The 22,665-nt window shown below is 42.9% G+C and overlaps 1 protein-coding gene across 2 annotated transcripts in view; it reads right to left on the reverse strand.

The window, feature by feature from the left end:
• Positions 1 to 22,665, reverse strand: part of gbf1 (golgi brefeldin A resistant guanine nucleotide exchange factor 1) — a 73,165-nt gene that overhangs the window by 45,985 nt on the left and 4,515 nt on the right. For both annotated transcript variants that reach the window (XM_079362984.1, XM_079362983.1), the window contains exon 3: positions 21,601 to 21,667. In XM_079362984.1, coding sequence (XP_079219110.1) covers positions 21,601 to 21,667 — 67 coding nt within the window. The remainder of the gene's footprint in view (positions 1 to 21,600; positions 21,668 to 22,665) is intronic.

Consider the following 22,665-nt stretch of genomic DNA (forward strand, 5'->3'; position numbering starts at 1 on the left):
GTTTCACCTGCTGCACTCCTTCAGCTCCTCACTAATGGCTTTCCCATGGGGAAGGAGAGATTCCAGAGAGCAGGCACTGTACAGGCCCACTCTGCCGTCTTCACATGAGACACATTACACCACTGCAACAAAGACCCGCATCGCAGCCACAGCCGGCTGGAAAGTGCACGCGGCCCACATCAACTGGATGTTGTTCTGTTTGAAAATCCACTGTGGGGAGGACGAGGACACTTTCACTGTTCACAAAACGTGACACAGCTGCTTGACATTGTTCTGTTCATTTGGAGGAAGTCGGGTTGTATGGAGTGTCACAGTGCTTCATGAGTCAAAGGGAGTCAATACAACACTCGGTTTCATGATCGCATGAAGCGGTGCACATCAATTCAAGATCTCCCAACTCTGGCACTCCTCCAGAGTTCAATCCCTGAAGAACTCCTGCCCAACTGTCTCAGGGCTATGGTGGATTTTCTTAATACATTCACAGCGAGCTGACGCGTCACTGGTGGGGCTTTAACTCTTCTATATCCTGGGTGAGGATGGCTTAAAGCCATTAAATCAACACAGAAGCAGGGAAGTTATAAAATGCTTCCTGTTTGGTGTAAAGAAACCGTCGAGGTCAAAGAAACATGTTTAGCCGTGTTTCTGATTTATGAGTCAGGACATGGTGGAATAATCTAGCATGAACAAACCTCAGCACTTCAGATTTAAACGGTCATGTGCAGGGTCCTTTCATTCCGACCATGAGGAAAACTAAAAAAGGTAAACCAACGGATCGACTTCTGACCTCCGACCTGCACCTTCATTCCAAATATAGCGGATCACGGCGACACTAACGCTAACAGACGGCTTCTTGCAGTAGAAGAAGCTAACATGTCGGCAGTGTAGACAGGAAGTGTGCATCATCAGGAGAAGAGGCTTTAAGGTCCAGTCCGTTTCCTCCTCACCTTTGTTACATTATATAATGAATCGCACTGTGCATCAGGAGGTCAGACCTGCTAAAAAAAATCTATTACAATCTGTGCATCTCTGGATAACTATGAGGAATCAAAGATTTGTTTCTTTTGTTTTTACAAAGAATCTCAGACATCGATTCAACGTGTCTGACGTTTTAAAATGAAGTTGTCTGTTGTGTGTTTATGTTGTTAAAATGTGATCTATTCATCACGTTGATTACGCGGATGTAAATAAAAATCGAATGAATCTGAAAACACTGAATTTTGGAAAAAATTCAACAGAACCGTGTAAAAGATTCAAATCTAATTCAAAACAGCGGCATCAAGAAGAATCGGTTCTTCAGCGACCAGCGAGGTGCTTGTAGAAACATGTTCATGGGCATTTCAAACGACGTGCAGGGAAGCAGGATTCAGCGGAGAGCCCAGTCTTCCCATTTTTCTCCCCGCCTCAGTGTACGAAGCCTTCATCTGAATGTAGCCACTCACAGCTCGTCTCATCAGTATTAATAGGCTGATACCACTGTACTTAGACGTGATGCTCGCTTTATACGCAGTCAGCATTGACAGCAAATCCTCTGTGTGTGTTTAATAAATCGCAGCAGTTAGGTGGGATGGCTTAGTCTCAAGTCACCTAATGACTATATTATGAGCCCCAGCATTAAGAGGGATTAATACTAATCTTGGCTGTTTCAGTTTACCCAGGGCTGAAGGGCTGGGTGGTTTGAGAGGACAACAGAGTGGTGTGTGTTCCTCTGGCCAGCAGCTCGTCAGCCCGGTTCCCAAACGCAGGAAAAGCACATCGCCGCGTTGGTTTGGCATGCTGATCACTGCCAAAGTAAAAGCCTCGCTGACGATCCGTCGACGGGGCCGCACGCCGTTTCATGATTTCAGAGCGGACGCGTGAATTAGCAAAGTTCCCCTGCACGTTGCATCTCACCGTGAGCTTTCTGCACGAAACAAACAGAACTGGTCAGAAACAATCGAAGCTGTCGCACGGGGCAATCCGACACAACTGATTAGGTGTCGGGGAACATTTAGAGCAATAATGATGTTCGGACATTTCTTGGACATACCAGATGAAAAAAAAGTCAACAGCTGGATGCGTAGCAGGAGTAGTAGCAAAAGTTCGTCCGCTATCATTAGCTATGTAAATGTTTTGGATGAGCTAACGGCGGGCTCACCGTCCTCGTCAACAACCGATAGCATCATCCCGGCCACGTATCGACGAGCAACAGCAACTAGAGAACATCCACCTGTGATTGATGAAGTCAGCAGGAAGGGGCGGAGCTTGAGAGAGACGGTGATTGTGTCGCTGTTGTCTCGAACGTAATCTTCTGCGTCATGCTCCCATCTGCAGGAAAACAAGGATCACTTCCTGCCTGACACATGGAGAGCCACATTCAATATCGTACACGAATTGCAGAACAAGACAAGAGTCCAGTTCTTACACCGTGTGCTGACGGCACGCAAGCTTTACCCCTTCCAAAGAGGACAACATCTTGTGCTTTGATACTGAAGGTGGACAGACGGATGTGTGAGGCGTATTACCGAGCCGCTGACTCAAATCACAACATAGAGGCAGAGAAAAACACTCTAGTCACGACTGTGGATTTTAAATGGTAAATGGACTTAGCGCTTTTCTCGTCCTCTGACACCCATCACACCCTATATGGCCCATCAAGTAACTACACATGAGGACGAAATTATTAGCCCCCCCATGAAAATTTCACTTTTATTTAAGTATTTCCCAAATGCTAATAAATAGAGCAAAGAATTTTTAACACAGCCTTTTTAAACATCCTAGTTTTATTTTGGATGCTTACATTATTTTACTTTGCACAGAGAAATGAAATTATATCACAAAAACCAAAAACTACCTGGGTCAAAATTATTAGCCCCCTTAAGAACTGACCTTTTAAATGAGCCATAGAACAAAACACTGTTGTGCAATGATGTGCATTACCTTTGTAGTGCTCAAAGCTTGTAAAATCAAGTTAAAATTGAGTATTATCTACCAATTTACAAACGGTATAAAAAGGTCAGTTGGGATTGAGCTGTCACTTGAGAAAGCATCATGGCAAAAACAAAAGAAATCAGTTTGGACCTGAGAAAATGAATTGTTGATGCACACAAAGCAGGAGAAGGATATTCAAAGTTATCACAGCGATTCCAAGTGTTGGAAGACAACAGACGACGACCCAGACCCAGTTTTGCTGCTGACTGCTTGAGGTTTTCTTTCAAAATCTTCACATATCCTTCTTTCTTCATGATTCCTTTCACTTTGACGAGATTCCCAGTTCCAGACGCACTGAAACATCCCCACAGTATGATACTCCCACCACCGTGTTTCACTGTAGGGACGGTGTTCTTTGGGTTATACGCCTCTCCCTTCTTTCTCCAAACATAGGCAATGTCTCTATGGCCAAAGAGCTCTAGTTTTGTCTCATCTGACCAAAGGACATGCTTCCAGCATGCATAATCTTTCTCCAGGTTGTCCTTAGCATACTTCAGTCTGGCTTGAAGGTGTCTCTTCTGCAGAAATGGAGTTTTTCTTGGTCTGCAACCTCACAGTCCATTCCTGTGCAGAGCTCTAGTGACTGTCTTCTTTGAGACTACAACTCCTGACCTGGCGAAGTCGTTCACTAGTGTCTTGGCAGTTGTTCTGGGGTCTTTAGACACATCTCTCACTAGTTTCCTCTCCAGAGTTTTTGAAATTTTTCGCTTCCTACCTCTGCCAGGCTTGTTCTGTACTGTGTTGGTCTCTTTGAATTTCTTCAGGATACCTCTCACTCCAGTTCTTGACACTTGGAATCGCTGTGATAACTTTGAATATCCTTCTCCTGCTTTGTGTGCATCAACAATTATTTTTCTCAGGTCCAAACTGATGTCTTTTGTTTTTGCCATGATGCTTTCTCAAGTGACAGCTCAATCCCAACTGACCTTTTTATACCGTTTGTAAATTGGTAGATAATACTCAATTTTAACTTGATTTTACAAGCTTTGAGCACTACAAAGGTAATGCACATCATTGCACAACAGTGTTTTGTTCTATGGCTCATTTAAAAGGTCAGTTCTTAAGGGGGCTAATAATTTTGACCCAGGTAGTTTTTGGTTTTTGTGATATAATTTCATTTCTCTGTGCAAAGTAAAATAATGTAAGCATCCAAAATAAAACTAGGATGTTTAAAAAGGCTGTGTTAAAAATTCTTTGCTCTATTTATTAGCATTTGGGAAATACTTAAATAAAAGTGAAATTTTCATGGGGGGGCTAATAATTTCGTCCTCATGTGTAATTCCATTCACAAACATTCAGGCGCCCCTGAGGCAGCAGGGGGAGTTGGGTAAGAATTCGGGGTTGGGTGTCTTGCCCAAGGATCGAACCCTCGACCCTTTGAATGAGAGACAACGACTCTACCACCTGAGCCACAGCCCCATTATCAATGCACCTTTAGCTCCACTTTGTAAGATGAGCTACCGTCATGCTGCGTCACTCTGCGGCGTCGCAGTGAAGACACTACGATACGTTTTCAAAAGTGGTGCACATTTCCACGTTGATGATTAAAATGCAATTTAAATTAGACCCTCATGAAAACGCTTCAGCTGACCAGTTTAACTGTGAACATTTTTAATGCCAACTTTAACAACACGGGTGCAAAGCTGACTCCTTTATGACTTCAGAAAATATGTTAGTTGGTTAAACAACCAGAGGAGAAATCTAACGGACCGCTGAGTTCCAGATTCACATCGGTGACGGGATGTGATCCAATGTTTCGTGCATTTCAAATGACTTGTTTTACATTCGACAACTGTCATGTAAGCTCTCTACATGCAACAGGTTGCCGTCACCATGGCAACGTGCCGTGACTATTGGACAACAGGGGCATAGAGGAGACATTTCTAAGCGCTGATGCCACACAGGCTCCGTGCTGGGGAAACATTAAAGCCTATCGGGTTTACCCCCACTGGGACACTGAATTGCCCCGCACAGAGTGGTTGGAGATGTCCTGGCCCGGCTTAGCCGACCAAGGCGACAACTGTCAAAAATGACTCCCCTGTGGGGCTGCGTGACTGCCATACTTTAGGGAAACACAGCAGCAACAGAGCTGGATATCAGAGAGCAGCCACACCGTCGCACAACTTTCCCATTTGGATTTTCTGCAGAGGGGATGAGTTCATCTGTGGACAGAAGCGCAAATAAAAATGATCATCTCAATCACTAAATGTTTCTAATGACACTAATAGAGTCTGTTTAAATGAAACTTTCCAACGCGACTTCTTTTCTGCTTCCATTAGAGACAAGTTTTTCACTGCGTGTCATCTGAAGGAGGAGCTGAGTGGCTGAAGAGCAAAAAAAAAAAAAAAAAAGGAGCCACTCCAGTGCTGTTCACATGGCAGCTCACTTCCACTGAAGTATAAAGTGCACTTCCCCAGGGCTTGCTGTTTGTCATAAAACATCTCTCAGCACATAATTTGACCAAACACGAGAGGCTTAAAAAAAAAAAAAAAAAAGAGAGAGAGAGAGAGAGAGAGAGAGAAAGAGAGAGAAAGGGGGGAAAAAAATGGAAAACAAATAATTTGAGTGAAGGGGAGTTGGAGTCCAGTGCTGAAGCTGCTTGCCAGGAGTTCAGTAATTTGAAACCGTGCTGCAGTAAGTGCCTTCTCAAAAAGATACTGTGCGGTAATGTCAGACAGCTGAGCAAATGGGATGGGATCCAAGGACTGCATTATCTTTATAAATATTTGAAATTAAAAAAAAAAAAAAAAAAAGCACAGACAGTGATGGAAGCCTGACCGTTTGTAAACATAACATACTGTGTTCAAGTCTCACCAGAGAACTTTAAAGAGCTTAAATGCTCATCAGAAGCAGGAGGCCTGAAGACGTCAGCGGTTGTTTCATTCAATTTCTGCTTCACTTGACTTCTTTTATTTATTTATTTTTTTAAGTTCGGTTCCATTGCAGGTGTCAGGATACCCTCTCAGAAAGGCAACGTCTGGAAATGCAAAATCATAGCTATTACATAAAAAAACTTTGAGGTGAAAAAAAAAAAAAAAAGCTCAGATAATCTTTGTAAAATCGTAGTGTAAGGTTTCCAGTTACGTTGGCTTGCGCGAAAGGCTTTTCAAGGATTAGCTCCAAACCACAAAACGTTTTGCTCACACTCTTCTGTTCTACACCACAAAAAAAAAAAAAAAAAAAACTAAGTGAAAAGGTGCCAGTGTCAACAAACACATCAGACAAACACCCTATACTGACACAGAAATGCCACGTGCAAAACTCTAAAAGCCCAACAGACAGATGTCGCACGGATCAAAACATTCCTGTTATTTGTGTTTGGCGTTGGGTCTTTTAAACATGTAGACAAATTCTTTTCCCATAAAAGTTAGTTTCTGCAGTGCGATGTGTCTCCCTCACACCGAGCTCGTTCTGCACACGCAAGGCTGCGCCTATCCAATCCGACTGGCATCACGGCCATGGAATGCTGAAGTCCACATTTTTCCCATTCAGCAAGGAAAAACGGCCTTTCAAAGCCAATCAGCTAGAAATGTTGCTTTGTTTTTATTTTCGACTGAACTTCCTGGAACCTATTATGGAGCTGTCAGGGATGTATATTTAGCTATGGCAACACAGGGCCTCCTCGCCCCCTTGCGCCACTGGTCATGTCACCTCTGATAAACAGAAAAACAATTGGTTATCCCTTTTGTCACCTTTAAAGAAAATGGCATGGGTAGTGTGTCTGTGGGTGCAAGTGACAATGTCCCCCTGTGTGGCTAAACACAACTTCTACGTCAACAAAAGCAGAGAGATGTTGGATAAAATGACTTGCACACCATAGTCCTCTGAAAAGAGACAACGTTTGGACTCGTAGTGCCATAAAAGATCTGAAATAAATCACACGCTGGTCACATAGCTGGACTTGGAGACTGCCGTGACAGTGGGAAACAGTCCCTCATGGACTGATGCTGACACCAAACAGAAAAAGCAAATATTAGCAGTTAGCACACTGCAGCATGGCTCTGCTTCGTCAAGATATTTATATCGATTATGATTAGAAACTTTTTGGGGGGGTTTTTTAGCTTATTTGCACGCTGACATTTAAAACAAACTACTTTGCGATTCTGCAAGATGGATCCTCGTCACTGTTTAGATTGAGGCTTTTTTATTTCATCTTTAAACTTTTAAAAGAGTATTAGTCGGGGGACATCTGGAGGTTCAGGGATAAAGAAGCTGATCTCATGTTAGCAGCAGCTCAAAGTATTCGGATGTATGACCAATGACTGATTCCCACTTTATCAGTAAGAGTGAAAGGCTTCACTGTCTTTGGACAGGAGAAACATAAGAAATATTAAAATAAAAAAGAGTGTGTGTAATGATTCATGTCAGTTTCAATAACGTTCACCTCCTTAATAAACTTAGTTAAAGTTCGGCTCATGAACTCTCTGGTTCAATAAGGCCTGTTTTATTATCAGGACTGGCAGCGATGTCAGGCTATATTCTGATGTTCCGAGATCATTCTTTGCTTTATCGAGCGGCCATGTTGCGAGTCTACAATACCCGATAGACTTATAAGAAATAAGTCCGCTACACTATGCTATAATAACAAGATTTGTTTCTATGTCAATGCTATGTGAAGTCCAACAGAATGACAACATCAACAAAAGAGAGCGAAGAACAACAAAAGCTAAGGTAGCAGTTTCATGACTTGCACGGATATCGCAGCGGTCGCTTCCATCGATGCACCGTGTGGCAGTAAGAGTATAGAAACGTCACTCCGCCTCCTATTGGCCGGAGGTGAACTCTCCAGAGAATATCCTGCTATCAGCTCACTCAGACTTGCTTCTGAAAAAAAAATGTGTCCGCTTTGGATTCTCAGTATTAACAGATTTTTTTTCCCTTCTTAAAATCAAGATTAGTTTAAACACATCAGTCTACTTTCAATACTTTATTTATAAAAAGACTTTAACAATACACTACATTAAAGGTTTTCTCGGCGCACACAGTGGTGAGTCCAGACCAATACGTCTGTAGTGTTGAGTTAAGTGAACTCTGGGCTGGGAGCTCCGGATTAGTTCGACCTACACTTGGCTTCAACAGTAACACTCATCCCCTCTAGTTCACAAGTTCGTTTTTTCCTTGACCTCTGTGTCTGACCTCCGACCGCCCCACAACGCAGACCCCGCCCCAAGTCTACTCTGTCAACCAACCCCCTCCAGAAGACACCCGCGACCGCGCGCCACGGGTCCTTCCAAGTCGTAAATTTAGTCACATATCAGCACTCACAGCCTCCTTAGCTCCTGCCAGTTTAACAGGAATTTTTTTACAGTTTAAAACCAACATAGACATTTCCGGCATTACTGGGATGGCTACTGGTTGCCCTGTGGACACCGGCGCTCCTCAAACTGGGATGAGAGAACAGAGTGTTGCATTTCTTACTATCTCTCTTGTACCACACTTCAACATTATCTCCTCTTTTATTTCTAAAGTTCAAAAAAAAAAAAAAAGTCAGATGCTTATGTGAATGACAAAAAGAACCTTCAAAATGTTCGGAGTATTTGGTTTTCAAAGTGTCTTTGTGTCGTTTGTTGCAAAGCCTTCATAATACAACACGAACTGCTGATACCGTGTGCTCAGAGTCACCCATCTGCCCTCAGTACGTTTCATTATACTGACGGAGGAGACGTTTGGACAGAGAGCTCGACAACTTCCGCTGAAGAACACTGTGACCGTGTGAGGATTCGCTTGTTGTTTATACTTTGAAACCCTCAGGAAACTTACACTGTCACATTTCAGTTCAAGCTGATGAAACAAAAAAGGATCCGTCCTTAAAACATCTTCATTCCCTGCACAGACTGTGACGATCAGGACCTCAAATCAATTAATCACCATTAATTGAACACTTCACCTCGATTGATATTAATGCACAGCTATTTGTTCCTCGTAGTTCACTGACATCGAACGATCGACATGGGCAACACGATGTTCTGAATGTCGGTTTCAATTCATTATCGATCAATTTTTTCCAGCCCTTACAGATACAGACAAAGATGCTTTAAACAACGATTTAGCCATTACTAATGGGTTTTTTTGTTTTGTTTTTTGCCATTCTTTCTTTTGGTTTGAAACTCCTACAATGTCAAAATATTCTCTCACATTTGATAAAATAACGATCAGACCAACAGGTGACTTCCTCCTCTCTGAATCAGTGGTTAGGTTTACTACATGTCAGGATTAGATTGAGTTGACTCAACAGACTACCATCGGCTTCTTACGTCGGTTTATGTCAGCAGGCCCAATATCAACCCACATCGATGTTCTTTATAATCTTCTTTAATCTGAAGCAGAAAATATGAACACAAGGAGTCTGTACTGTTTGAGGCTGATCTCTGCGAGCGGTCCAAAGGCGGAGCAGACAGCGGGGAGGGAACGTGGTCGTACATATCGGCAGGTCTATTTTGCTTTCAGAGCAATCAACACCTCCTTGTTGTCCCAGGTTGTTAGCATGTCTCGTCGTCAGCTGCGCCGCTCCACACCGGCCTGCTCGGCTCCCTCCCTTGTCAGCAGGCGGCTTTTGTTCAAATTTGTTATCAGCGGCGCTGATCCCACTCTATTTAAGAAGGGGTGCGTCAACAGGTTGAAAGCACTCCTGCTGCATGTGTCACCTCTTTTTGATTCAATATTTGTGCTACGAAATGTGGCCAGTTGTTTAATCCCCCCCCCTCCCCTCCCCTTAGAACATGCCCACCAGCACGCCTGTTCTCCTCCTCCCACCATCGTTTGACAAGAAACTTTTGACCCAGGTCACCTTTACAGCACACACACTCCTCTCAAACCCCCCAGCTGCAGCCCAGAAATAGGACAGCTTTTTTTAATTCTGGGTGTCCACTCAAAGGCGAGTGCCTTGTGCCAGCGTCCTGTTCCAAACAGGAGGGGGATGACAAGCGTATGGATGTTGTGCAGAGTTAGTCGAGTGATTCCATTCAAATGAAACCGAGGAGTCTTTCCATGTTCACAGGATGTGGATTCAGACTCACGAGTCATGTCGAAAGAATTCCAGTTGATAAAAAGTAATCGATAAACTTAAATGAAGGTTTTTTTAGGACCATTAAATCAGAGGACATTCAAACAAGTGAATAAGAAAAATGTAGGAAAAACTAATGGCAGCTTTAGGGTCAAGTCTTCTTCAGTGACTTGTGTTTGTTAAAGAACTCACAGTATGCTCTGAAATGAAACAACATGATCCCTCACAAAAGTGTGTTTTGAATTATTTGGACTAGATGTGTTGTTTCAGTCAGTGGATTTACTTCTCTGAGTCACGTTGTCACTTCTCACCACATAAACCGAGCTACTACCTTCACCAAAGTGAAAACCGTGTTCAGCGTTCTAAACAACGGCGTGAACGCGAGAAACGGAGAGGAATGAGCCGAGGTGAGTGCGGTCCTGCCCGTTACAAAAAGCTTGTTTGTGATGAGAGGCCAATAAGAAAACAGATTTGGTGTCTTGTTAAAGTGAGCATGTATGTATGTGTGAGAATCCCAGCTTGAGAGCGATGTGTTCAATGCTTAGCTAATTGGATATGTGTATTACAATGTCCGTGGTCACAGCACTCTTATGGGGCATGAAATAACAAGCAGCTGTGTGTGTTAAGAGACTTCACATATGTGTGCGTGTCTGTGTATGTGTGTGTGTGTGTATGTGTGTGTGGGAGGGATGGTTGCTGAGAGGTTTATTAACCCAGTCCATCAAGGCAGTGTGGGATTCACACTGAGACACCAAAGGCTTAAGGATGTGAGCGCCACACAAGCAAGACAGCAAGACAGCGCCTCACCAAAATACTAATATGGGGCCCCTTATTTTCTACCACAACAAGCCCCTTCCCTCCCAACCCCCTAACCCCCCCCCCTCCACAGCCAACACCTCTGTACCATTTCCGCCTGGAAACAGTGGACGGTGTGCTTTTGATTTGAGCAGCTTTGCTGTTCGTCTGAGAAGATTATCAACAACAGCCTCAGTTCTTCAGCCCGGACTTTCCGATGCGATTCACCGGGCAGAACATTGTTTGTTCATGATAATAAAACAGGGCAGTGTGAAGCCCACTTTGCAGGACTTTACCCTATATAACTATCAATATGGAGTTACAGGCCTCTGTCGAAGGCACGGTGGATTTGAGGAGCCTGTTTTAGACTCGGCTCCCACAAACACATTTTACAACTGAAAGCATGGCAGCATAGCAGACGTCAGAATGGTGGCGACGCCATTAACCAGTTATGACTTGTGCATTCTCCACATAATACAAGTCCCAGACGTGTCCAGCTGCAGTCTGTGACATTAGCATGCTTAGTCTTATTTATGTCGGGTTGTTTTTCTTCAATGAGCTGTAAGCCGGCATCTCTGCACCGAGCGCCAGGACAAAACTGTTCGAGACAGATGATTGAAAAGTAGGCATGTCCGATAATATCGGAGGGCCGATATTATCGGCCGATATTGACTTAAAAATGTAATATTTGGAAATATCGGTATCGGATTTTTACAACCGATATTGGAATTTCCGAGTCTGCATGAACGCAGCATGGGACGTTTATGGGCGCGCGCTTGATGACATTTAACAATAACAAATACAACACGCTAGACTCGTGGCTAACAAGTTAGCTCACCCGGTGAATGAGGTGTCCGTGGTTTGGAACTATTTCCAAGTGTCAACAACGGATAATAAATTTGAAATTTGCAATGACTGCAAAGCGTCGGTTATGCGAGGAGGAAACAAGATGTCTTCCTTTAATACATCAATTTTAATAACCCATGTCAAGAAGAATCACGCGGAGTTGCATGCTCCATTTGCGCAGCAAAGTGATGAAAAGAAGCAACAGCCGAAACCGAAGAAAACCACACAGTTGTTGCTGGTGGAAGTGCAGATGACCCAGGTCGGGAGGACCAGGACTGCCCACCTAAGAAGGCTCGAACTGGAAGCATGAACCTGCGGGACATGTACCAAGAAATCCTTGCAGAGAATGAAGTTGCAGATCAAGCACCTACAAGCGAGACAGCGCAGGTGAGTAATTGATTAACTTAATCATCAAACTAAATTTAATCTGCTCTGCTGAGTGTGTCACATTAAAAATATACATTACATCCGATGAATACAATAACCATTTGGCAGTCAGTGCTTCAAAGAAAAATAAATAGAAATTCTATTAAAGAAATGGAAGAATCCTATTATATATTTATTCCCTGTCTCTCTTTTTTATTCTTTCTTTAGGTGCATGCATACCCTAGGAGAAGCCATCCCCCAGAAAGGATGCCCTTTGGAGTACTGGAGGCATCAGGAGAGAGGATTTTGTTACTCTTAAAAGAGATTGAGCCCAGTTTGAGTATATTATTTGACAAGTTATGGCCAGTCATTCATTGACTATGTTTGTTTACAACTAATGGACTGAAGATATGCCTCTTCCTTTTTCTTTTATATTGTCCGTGGTGTTGTTTGAGGCTGTTTGTTGTTGAGGTTTCTCTCTAACACTAAATAAATATGGCACTTTTTTCCATAATTTAAGTTGTTCTCTTATTTTTCTCAGTGTGTACATTTGGAAAGCCATGTTTCATTCACATATGCATCCAGTGGGGCATCACAGTAAAATTAGGCATAATGTGTTAATTCCACAGGAGCTATTTTATGTTGTTGTTACCTAACAGTTTTGATGTAAAAAGCCTGCATATATCGGTATCGGTGATATCGGTATCGGAAATTAAGAGTTGGACAATATCGGTATAGCGGATATCGGTAGAAAAGCCAATATCGAGCATCCCTATTGAAAAGCTAAAATCAGTCAAGAAGCACAAAACGATCCTGAAATTTTTAACAACATTTTCAAACGGTCAATATTTGTATTGATTATTACTGAGAAAATGAAGAATTCATCTGCTTCATATAGGAGCAAATGACAAAAGAAAGACTTCTCAGATTTAAGATTCAATTCTGATGTGGGTTGAATCCGCTCGGCCAAGCTAACTTTAGCTTGTGTCATAATGAGTTCAGTTTGATTTACTTTAAAGCTGATTGCATTTGTGTTGTGAAAGAACATTGACATGTTTCCAACCAGCACTTTATAGAGCAGTGATATATTCTCCAACTGCTCCGTCCTCCATTAAACGGGACGCGACATTTCGAAAAACCGACGCTAACTCAAACTTGTGAAAGGAAGGGTTGGTCATTTCCTTCAGATACTTTTTAAGATGTTAATTGAAATTGTCTTTAAGTCCTGACAGGAATTATTCATTCATGTGGCCTAAAAAAAAAAAAAAAGGAACAAACCATCACCTTCTGTAGCAGCTGTAAACACGTAAAAACTTCGACCAATGTCTGCACTCGATACGCGTTTTATGAACCAATCACACCTCCCCGTGTCCGTGTCAACAAAATGAGATAAAAGACAATCTTCATTACTCTTGTGTGAAAACAGATGTGGCTTCAGACACAATTAGACGACAGCCTGTTGACTATATTGCACTGAAAACACACAAAGTCACACACTGCGGGTCACTTGAACAAAACTCAGATGCTCTCTAACTCTGCCTCACACTGGGGCTAAACTTGGAGACGCACATTGAAAACCTACACTTGACACCTTCAGATATTGTCAATACCAGCTTGTTCAATCCATCTAAAAAAAAAAAAAAAAAAAAAAATGCTGTTCGGCCAATCAACATGTCACCACGTGCAGACCCAAGTCTTTTTTTAGAGAAGACCTTCGCCGGAGAGTCAGCATTACATTGAGAGGTGTTGAAACATCCCAAACCCACCTTAACACCACCGCTTTTTATTGATGCGCGGAGCTCAGTGAGGAGTCATTAAAGCAGCACTGGACTCAAAGCCCATTAGCTCAGAGGTACACTAAAACAAGATGGGTGTCTGTTGGGGGTATCCTGAACGTCCAATTACCACCTCATAAGAATCTGCTTAACAGAACATGGAAAGACAATCCAGGTTACAGAGAGTAAAACACTAAATCCTCACCATCCAGTCTCAGCTGACAGCTCAGAGAAGGTCCAGACCCTGACTGATCCAGTCTAGACTCTGTGGGACAGGCCTGGAAAACAAACGACCAGCGCCACACAGACCGCTCTGGTGGACATCGACACTGACCTGCAAAGATATTATCCAACGACTGTGCTTATCCTCGTTTCTCAAAAAACACGACAGTAAAGTAAAACCTTGGTTTGATATTCATTTTTAAAAAAGGGGTTCTTGTTTTTTTTTTTTCTTGTTTTCCACTTTCACTTTACTTCTATATTATCATCATTTATTTGTTTGTGATTATAATAAATAATTCTCTATAAATAATCCCAGTGCCTGCAGTTGTAAATAGTGTCGTTGCAATCAGCTTTCTTTCTGTGACTTTGTTGAGAAGATAACATGAAGCACTGGGGGGGAGGGGGGGGAGGGGTTGTACAAATCTGGTTTGTGCAGAAACCCTTCAACATATGATGGAGGCTTCGCTATGAATGCAAAGCACTTTTTCTTTTTTTTTCGACACTCGGCCCTCGCTCTCTTCCTCTTGTCTTTTGGGGCTCAAGGGGGCTAGTTTATTTTGCCCCAGTCTTGCCCACTGTTCCTGTCAGCACTTCCAGATCCTCTACGGCACCCTCAGCTCCGTCCATCCCTGAGACCCCACCACCACCACACACACTCACCCCCAACAGACACCCTAGCCAGCATGATTAATAGCCCTCTGCTGGGACTCTCGATCCACTCAGCACATTGTTGAGAGGCTCTGAGACAGGACAACAGTTGCATCCCCTCTTCACACTGGGCCTAAGCCCTGCCTGTCAGTCCCCGGTTAGAGCACTTTTAACTGGCCAGATTTACAGCTACAGTACTAACTAGCACTAGATGGCAGCCTGTCTGGAGGAGGGGGGGGCACCAATTCATCATCACTCTTTTGATGGGGACGTTTACAACCTGTAGGCCAGAGGCCTGTCCGTGTATAACACCTGTATAATCCATAGAGTCGCCTCCCATAAACCGTGAATTACAAGTCCACACACATGCAGCAAGAAGTCTTTTGTCTGTGTGATCAAGGTGCGTAGTTTGAATCCTTTAACAGTAATACAGACCTGAATCAGTCGGCTAACAACAGCAATGGAGGATCACGTCTCATGTTAAGACCTAGGCCGAGATTAAGAGAAGGTTCTTTTTTTTTTATTTCATTGAACATTGAGTCAAGTCCTCGAGTCATTTAACAGAATGAAGAACGAGACCATTCAAACATTCTTAACATGAAACGGTTTCCTGTTCAGCTTCAAGTCCAGGCTTTGTTGCCTTCTTTTAGATATTCGGTCTCCATATATTTGGGGTTTTGGCATTTTTAGTCAAAGCTACCAAACAGTCAGTCAACAAGCTCAAGATTTACAGAGCAGTGAACAAAAACAATGACCTGACTGCTCAATAATCACATGACTCTACTAACTAAGAGTCATGTGACAGCTTACTGAAAAGAAACACATAATTCATGTAACTTCTAGCCTTCAATTCGCCTTTTAATTAAGTACCAGAACTTTCTTCAGTGACAGAAAACTGAACTCTTTACATTATAGATTATGTTATATAGACAGAAACAAGCCTCATTTAGACACTGAGAATGTGTGAAGGTCTTTTTAATGTTATTTAAAAAGGAAATTAGGAGATTAATCAAACAAAAATATATATTTTGAGGGCTGTATTATTTTCCTATGCATGCACCAATAATGAAGTCATCCATCCAGATACATGGAAGTAAATCTGACTCTGTGCGATGTCAGATAAAACTATGGTGACTCAGTTTATTGTCTGTTCACCAGGACTGTTAGTCTGACCTGTGCGCTCATGTTTAAAGCTACAGGACACCGGGGGCCACGTGGCTGACATGTAAAGAATTGCCATGAGGCAGATTCTCCTTGCTCAGAATGCCTCCATGAGTAAACATATTTGCATAAGTGGCTGAGCGACATGAATTATGGTTCCTCTTCCTCGCCCAGCTGCTTTCTTCCGATTCAATTGGGAGTGATATATGTGAGAAGATCAGGTGGCAGGGAAGTGTGTGTGTGTGTGGAGGGGTGGGGGGGGGTTAAAAGGCCCCGACTAGTTCCCAAGTGTTTGGGCTGTGACCCCTGGGAGGCCCCACAGAGCCAGCCTGACCACAGCTGGGGACCAAGACGACATACACTCGGGTTTGACCTTGAAATAAGACTGAGAGCGGCGGCATGTGTGCATTCTCTCTTGCTGATTGACATGACAGCAAAAAGTGAAGAATTAGTAAGATCGTCAGTCACGCGTGGATTAGGCTGTGTGGAATCGAGTAGACAAAAAAAAAAAAAAAAGTCAACTGCTGCGAATGAGTGCTCGATCGTATTGCAAACAGACGGAATAAATGAGTGTACCCTCATACTGAATGCAACATGTTTGGGCCTCGAGATCACTGATTACAAACACATCATTTCTGAAATAATACCACTATTCCACAGCAAATTAGCTCTGCATCTGCCTTGCTTTGGGGAAACCAGCATAATTATAGAAGAGGTCAGCTGGAGAGTAATCAAATCATCCTCCACACTGTTCACTCTGCAAATCCACTGCCATGCCCCCTGATATCTTCCTCTGGTGCTGTGCTGGTGATTCGAGTCAATTAGAGGTGTGCTTGTGAATTTCGTTAGTGTTTGAAAGAAAGGGAGAAAGCTGTCAGTCAAAAGGCCACTCTGGCTTTATGTCTGGTGGGGGGGGGAGCTGCAAGGAGCTCTAAACCTGTATTTGTATGAATAAAAATGAAGGGATTTAGGAGCAGACTGTTTCTTCTGCAGACTTGTCAAAAATCTGACCTTCGCTGCAGCGGAGGGGGTTGATGTGAGAGGAAGGGTGGATGGAAAGAATGGAAGATTTGAGAAGGCGAGGCTCAGTGGCTTTTGCATAAAAAAAAAAGGTGCGAGATAAAAAAAAAAGAGAAAAAGAAAGAGAACTAGGTGGGCAGGAGGAGAGAAAATAAAATGTATGTCAGAATAAAAGGCTGATCTCTGTGCTCTTGTACTCTCGAGGGGTATAGTGGGAGTAGAATAAATCCACAGAATTATTCAACGAGAGATTGAGACAGATTTGTCCGTGTGATGGCAATCTTATATGGAAGAGACCTCCCTGTCAATGTCAGGTAAGAGACAAAGACTCAATCCAAGGCTCAGAACAATGCTTGAGATGTCAGAGCACCAAAGACAATAATACTATGAGTGTATTCTTCTGTTTTTGTGGCTGATCACAGCATGCCATGCCTTCAGCAAATCATCCGATCTCAGACTCCATTTGTCAGCATCAGTTGGTTGTTCTGAATTCCCGTGGAGCTCCCGGGTTTAGACACGACTCTGCCCACGTGGCTGCGGTCGACACAAAGACGACTTCTCTGTTTAGCCAACTGTCCACCAACTAACACTGATTATTGAAGCTGTCTATTTGTGTTGCCTGCATAACTTTTGTTTTTTTGGACAAACTTGGATTCGATTTTCCACGAAAGCTGCAGGAAGTGACGTTCGATGCTCGTTCCTGACGTCCTCCTCGCACAGAGCAACAGTTGTGTCCGACTGGATGGAGAATGTAACTAAGATGGAATCTATTATTACAAAATAAACGACCGGCCTTTAACACAACACAGACTTCACGTTAGCACAAGAAAGCAAAAAAGGTTTTATCTGTAGAAGCCCGTCGGCGTCGGGCGAAGATTAGCGTGAACACGGGAGAGCTTTTTTATTCATGGAGGGAGCTTCGATCGGTTTTAGGGATTAAGAAACTGACCCAGAGATGGCTTCACTTCTTTTGAAAAGGTCCGATAATTCTCGAGGAAATGTGAATTTCACGTCCGATGAACAGGCTCGCTCGTGTGAGTACGAGCACGTCAGCGAGAACGAGCAACAGGATGCTGGTGCAGTTAGCCTAGCAGCCTGCCGTGACACTCGAAACACAGTATTTTTGAAAATTACATAAAGCCCCTTTAAGTTGCTATTTTGACTTATACATCCTCAGAATGTTTTCCTGCTACCAAGGTATGAATTGTGCTTTATCAATACGACAAATAGACTAAAATGGAAATGACAAACCCTCACCACATTCTACATTTCTTGTCATATTTTCTGTCTCGTTGAATATGCCAGATGCACTCAACAATTATAACAAGGACTTAAACTTGCATAAGCTGAAGATCCTGCACTGAATGCTTTGAAGGCCTGACGTGAATCCTTAAGCTTACTCTACACGCTTAACTGATGGTTGAGCCTCAAAACCTCAGGAGTGTGTGTGTGTGTGTGTGTGTGTGTGTGTGTGTGTGTGTGTGTGTGTGTGTGTGTGTGTGTGTGTGTTCTCATATTGGCTTAAATGGCTCGAAATACCTTATTGCTCAATGATCCTGCCTTAATTCTTCAGGGGAAGTGCACAACCTTAAATGCAGAACTTTTTTTTTTTTTACATGATACAAAGTAAAATGTGTAGGACAGAAAACACCATCCTTCTTTGCAAACCAGCGTGCATAATAAACAGATGCTGGTCCAAAAGCTGTGGAAAGCACTCAATGATATGGGGCTAATGAGGTTAGGGATGGAGCATTAGGTATCAGGCTGATTCCAAACCGTCTCATTTAAATCAGAGCGAAGTCTCCGGCTTCCTGTGGCAGATTGGCCTGTATGACTGGGCGAGGTGGAGCCGCTGCATCACAACATATGGTCCATCGTTGGCCGAGCTTCTCTAACTGTACTCGCATTGTTCAGGAGAGCACCACATTTTCCAGGAGTTGAAGACTTTTTTTTTTTTTTTTCTCCTGATTTCATAGAAAAGACAACACTTCCTTTCCCAGAGCAATCTTTCTCTCTGCTTGACAAGACTCCCTGCTATATTTACCCAACTAAAATTGCAGATGATATACTTCCAGCTGCATTACTCTCCAGCTCTATGGCACATGGTCCTGTCACTCACAAACGACGGAGCTGAAACCCCCCCGGAGCAGTGACACCCTCAGCCAAAGAGAGAGAGGGCAACAGGCGAAGCTGAAAAGAAAGAAAATGGGAGAACAGAGAGACAGAGGGGCTGGGAAACTCTAACTCACATCTCCTCTGCTGGTTGGCTTTTGTTGTTAGAGCGAGCGGAGATACACACCAGAGTCAATGGAATTACTTGGCTTTCATTAAGCAGACAGCTGGGCCGCTGCAAAGGCTCAGAGCAGCAGCAAGAGAGCCCACCCGCAAGATCTCCTACCAAAATATTGCTGTGTTTCTGTATGAGACACACAGCTCGAGATCTATTAGGATAGTTACTCTGCTTTCAAAACAAATTGATCAGTCTGTCGAGCAAAGAATTCAGCTACTGTGGTTATTTGATCTTCATTTTGTCTCTCATCAGAACATGGATGTAACATTTAAGGGGCTGGGGGACTGAAGGACACAATATTCCTCTTAAATAAGTAGGAATTATGCAAATGACCTGAAAAAAAAAAAGAAATGTAATTTTACATTCCATTTCCACTCTGATCGAATACATTGAAGTGGTTTATGTAGGGCACAGAACACAGCCTCTGTTGATATGAGAGCTGAAGGGAAAGGAAGAAGGAGAGGAAAAGACAAAGGGGGGGGGGGGTTACCAGTGTGGTGGATTCCTCCACAGCCAGCAGCGCCTGTCCATCTCACTGTGGCAGAGGCATTCCCTGGAGGAAGGCAGCAGCAGTGGGGGCTCAGGCTGTGGAGCTCCATGTGTTGCATCTTTCCCATTGCCGGAGACTTCTACGAGAGGAGCTGTAAAGGCTGTAAAAGCTGCCAGGACTCTCATTGCAAAGGCATGACAACATGCAGGATTGTCCTCAGAGCCAGCTTGGGCTTCTCTCAGAGAGAAAAAAAGGGAGGGGAAGGGGGGCACTGTCAGACAGAATCCACTGCCTTTACACACACTCAGACTCACATATGATCAATCACCTCACTAAGTGATCATGTGATTAGACTGGATAAAGTCCATGTTTACCCTTAACCTCTGACCTTTTATTTAAAGAGGACCTGATTTGGAGGTCATTTCTCCAGGTCAAGCAGCGAGCACAGAATACTCCATGTCAACAGTTTCTTAATTTGAAGACCTACTTCTAATTCAGACTCAGATATACAATGGTGGACAAGCAGAGCATGGAAGCCAATGTCTCCAATTATTTTCCTTTGGATGAATTCTCCTCATTAATACTCTGAGCACAAGGCACTCCCACAACCAATCCCTGTGAATTCTGGGCCACCTTGCAATTTTGTCCAATCGAGTGACCGCATGCGCTGCAGGTCCGTCCCGTCTCTATGACAAAGGCCTCCGTGTGATGCTTTTTACTGCATGTTATATATCTGAGATCACTTTTTCACCAAGCAGACACGGAGCACAGACGGTACGATCTGTAGGATGTTAAAAAAATAAGGGAATATCATACAATTTGAAAAGAGCCCCCGTTGAAGTCAACAGCACTCGGAGCAGCCGCACAAAAAAAACAGCAGAGAGCTTGTAAAAAAGACGCTGGACGCAGCGCTTTTCATCCAGGCGGCCGCTTTCTGCTGCGAATGCTCTCTACCCATTAAAAACAACTGAAGGGGGCCTTGGGCAAAATATTCATTTGAATGTATAATAAAATCAGACAAAGAGAGAGAGAGAGAAAATACAGGCATGACGTAATCATCGAAGTGTGTGCAAGAAAATAGTTGATGTAAAAAAAAAAAAATTTGCAACTAGTTTATTTTTTCATTGCAAAAAACATTTTAAAAAATTAGCTATAAACATTGCAACATGCATTGCAATCTATTTTTGAACAGCTGCTGTGAAATCATGCATTTTAGGCCGCAAACAATCCCCCCAAAAGTCTGCGAAATCCTGGAGGGACTGACAAGGCCGAAACCTAAACCAGTTCTCCTGAACTAGATCAGACTGGTCAAAATATACTGCCATTCAAAATGATCAAAAACACAAGCTAACCAGCCAAGCAGAATTTGGTCCAATCATCAAATGATATTGTAGACAGAGGGAAAGTGTAAATCCTCAGAAGAAAGAAACTACCAGCACTTTGGTATAATAGGTGCAGATCATTTCTAAAGATATTTTTATGACCTCATTAAAAGTGTAAAAAGCCTTAGATAAGCTTCATATGAGAGTGGACTAATACATACAAAATGTTGGGGGGGGGGCATGAAGCTGTGCGCAGACTGGATGTCTGAGCTGCATACACCTGTAGTGCATGTACCAGAGTCACAGACAAAACAGGACTACTGGATTAGTTATAACAGGTCTGTATAGTTCAGAATGAAGTGACATGATTTCACTTTTTTCCCCCTCAGATAAGCTTGAAATAATCCAGGGAAGAACACTTCTTCTGATCAGGTGTTGCAACATCAAATTGACAAAAAGGAAATGCTAGGTCAAGAGGAGAACAAGCGAACACACCTGATTGAGTATTTCCTTTGTTATACTGATGAAGAAGGGGGAAAAGGTATCTTATAAAAGTATCATCAATAACTCACAGCTTTATGAAATGTTTGTGTAAAAACAAGTGAAAGAAACAGTGGATGTGTTTTTTGTGGTTCAGTTATCTGATATGATCAATGTCCACTCGACCTGCTATATATCATCTCAGCCACACATACCTTTAATGTTGTTGAGTATTTCCTTGAGGTGGCCAAAGCTGTTGAGTAAAGGGTCCTGTTCTTCATCCTGTGCAGAGAGAAAATATACATGAAAAGAGACCATGAGAGAAGTGGAAACTCGTTTGACCGCTACAATTCTGCGTTTCAGGATGAGACGACATCAAATCAGAAATGTCTTGTATGTATTGGGACACTGCTGGTTTATCTCAATCGGAGCAGGCGCACCATGTGCAGAGGTTAAAGTCCTCATTGAGGCCACAGACTCAAGGTGCATTTGAAGGTAAGTCTTTTTTTTTTTTTGAACAGTGTAATCCTCAGCAGTTTTGTATGTAGAGAAGACGGAAGCATCGAACAGCTCCGCCTCGTCTCAGACAGAACATCACTGCTGAGCAGGGCTGGGACTCTTCGGGTGTCTCACAATTTGATTTCGATTCTTGGATTCACGATTCAATTGAGAATCTGTTAATGACTAAAAAATACTGGATTTGTGCATTTAGCAGGGAGTAATTCATTAACTTGACTTCAATTTTTGGAAGTTATGAATCTAGTCAACTATTTGTTGAACCAAAGAATACTGAAAATTGAGATGGTCAATAATATTGACATCACCATGACTCACAACAAGAGATGTTACAAACACCAAAAGCTCACAAAGCTCCGCGGGTCACACGTGACGCCTGAGAGCGATCATTTAGGACACTGTTCTCGACCTCATTTTCATGTAGGTCCTTCTTATGTTGCACCATTGACATAAGATCAGCTGTGTTAGTGTGTGCTCAGTGTTGAGCCAGCAGTCAATGAATGGGTACACCTTGTTTGTACTATGTCAGCATCCAACATGGAAGAGCACTACACAGGTTTCTTTTTTTTAATTCTCCTCACTGACTGTCAGGTCTGTCAGGAACATGTCCATTAAAATGATTTACTAACTGCATTACAGTCTTTTTAAGAAGCTACCAACAAGTCACTTTTCACATCTTTAGTAAATATTAGTAAGTAAGTATCGGTCCAATATCAGCCACTGCATCTAAAATCTCTGATATAAGCGCTCCGATAAGCTGACCA

The sequence above is a fragment of the Symphodus melops genome (genome assembly GCF_947650265.1).
Source record: "Symphodus melops genome assembly, chromosome: 15".
NCBI classification, from domain to species: domain Eukaryota; kingdom Metazoa; phylum Chordata; class Actinopteri; order Labriformes; family Labridae; genus Symphodus; species Symphodus melops.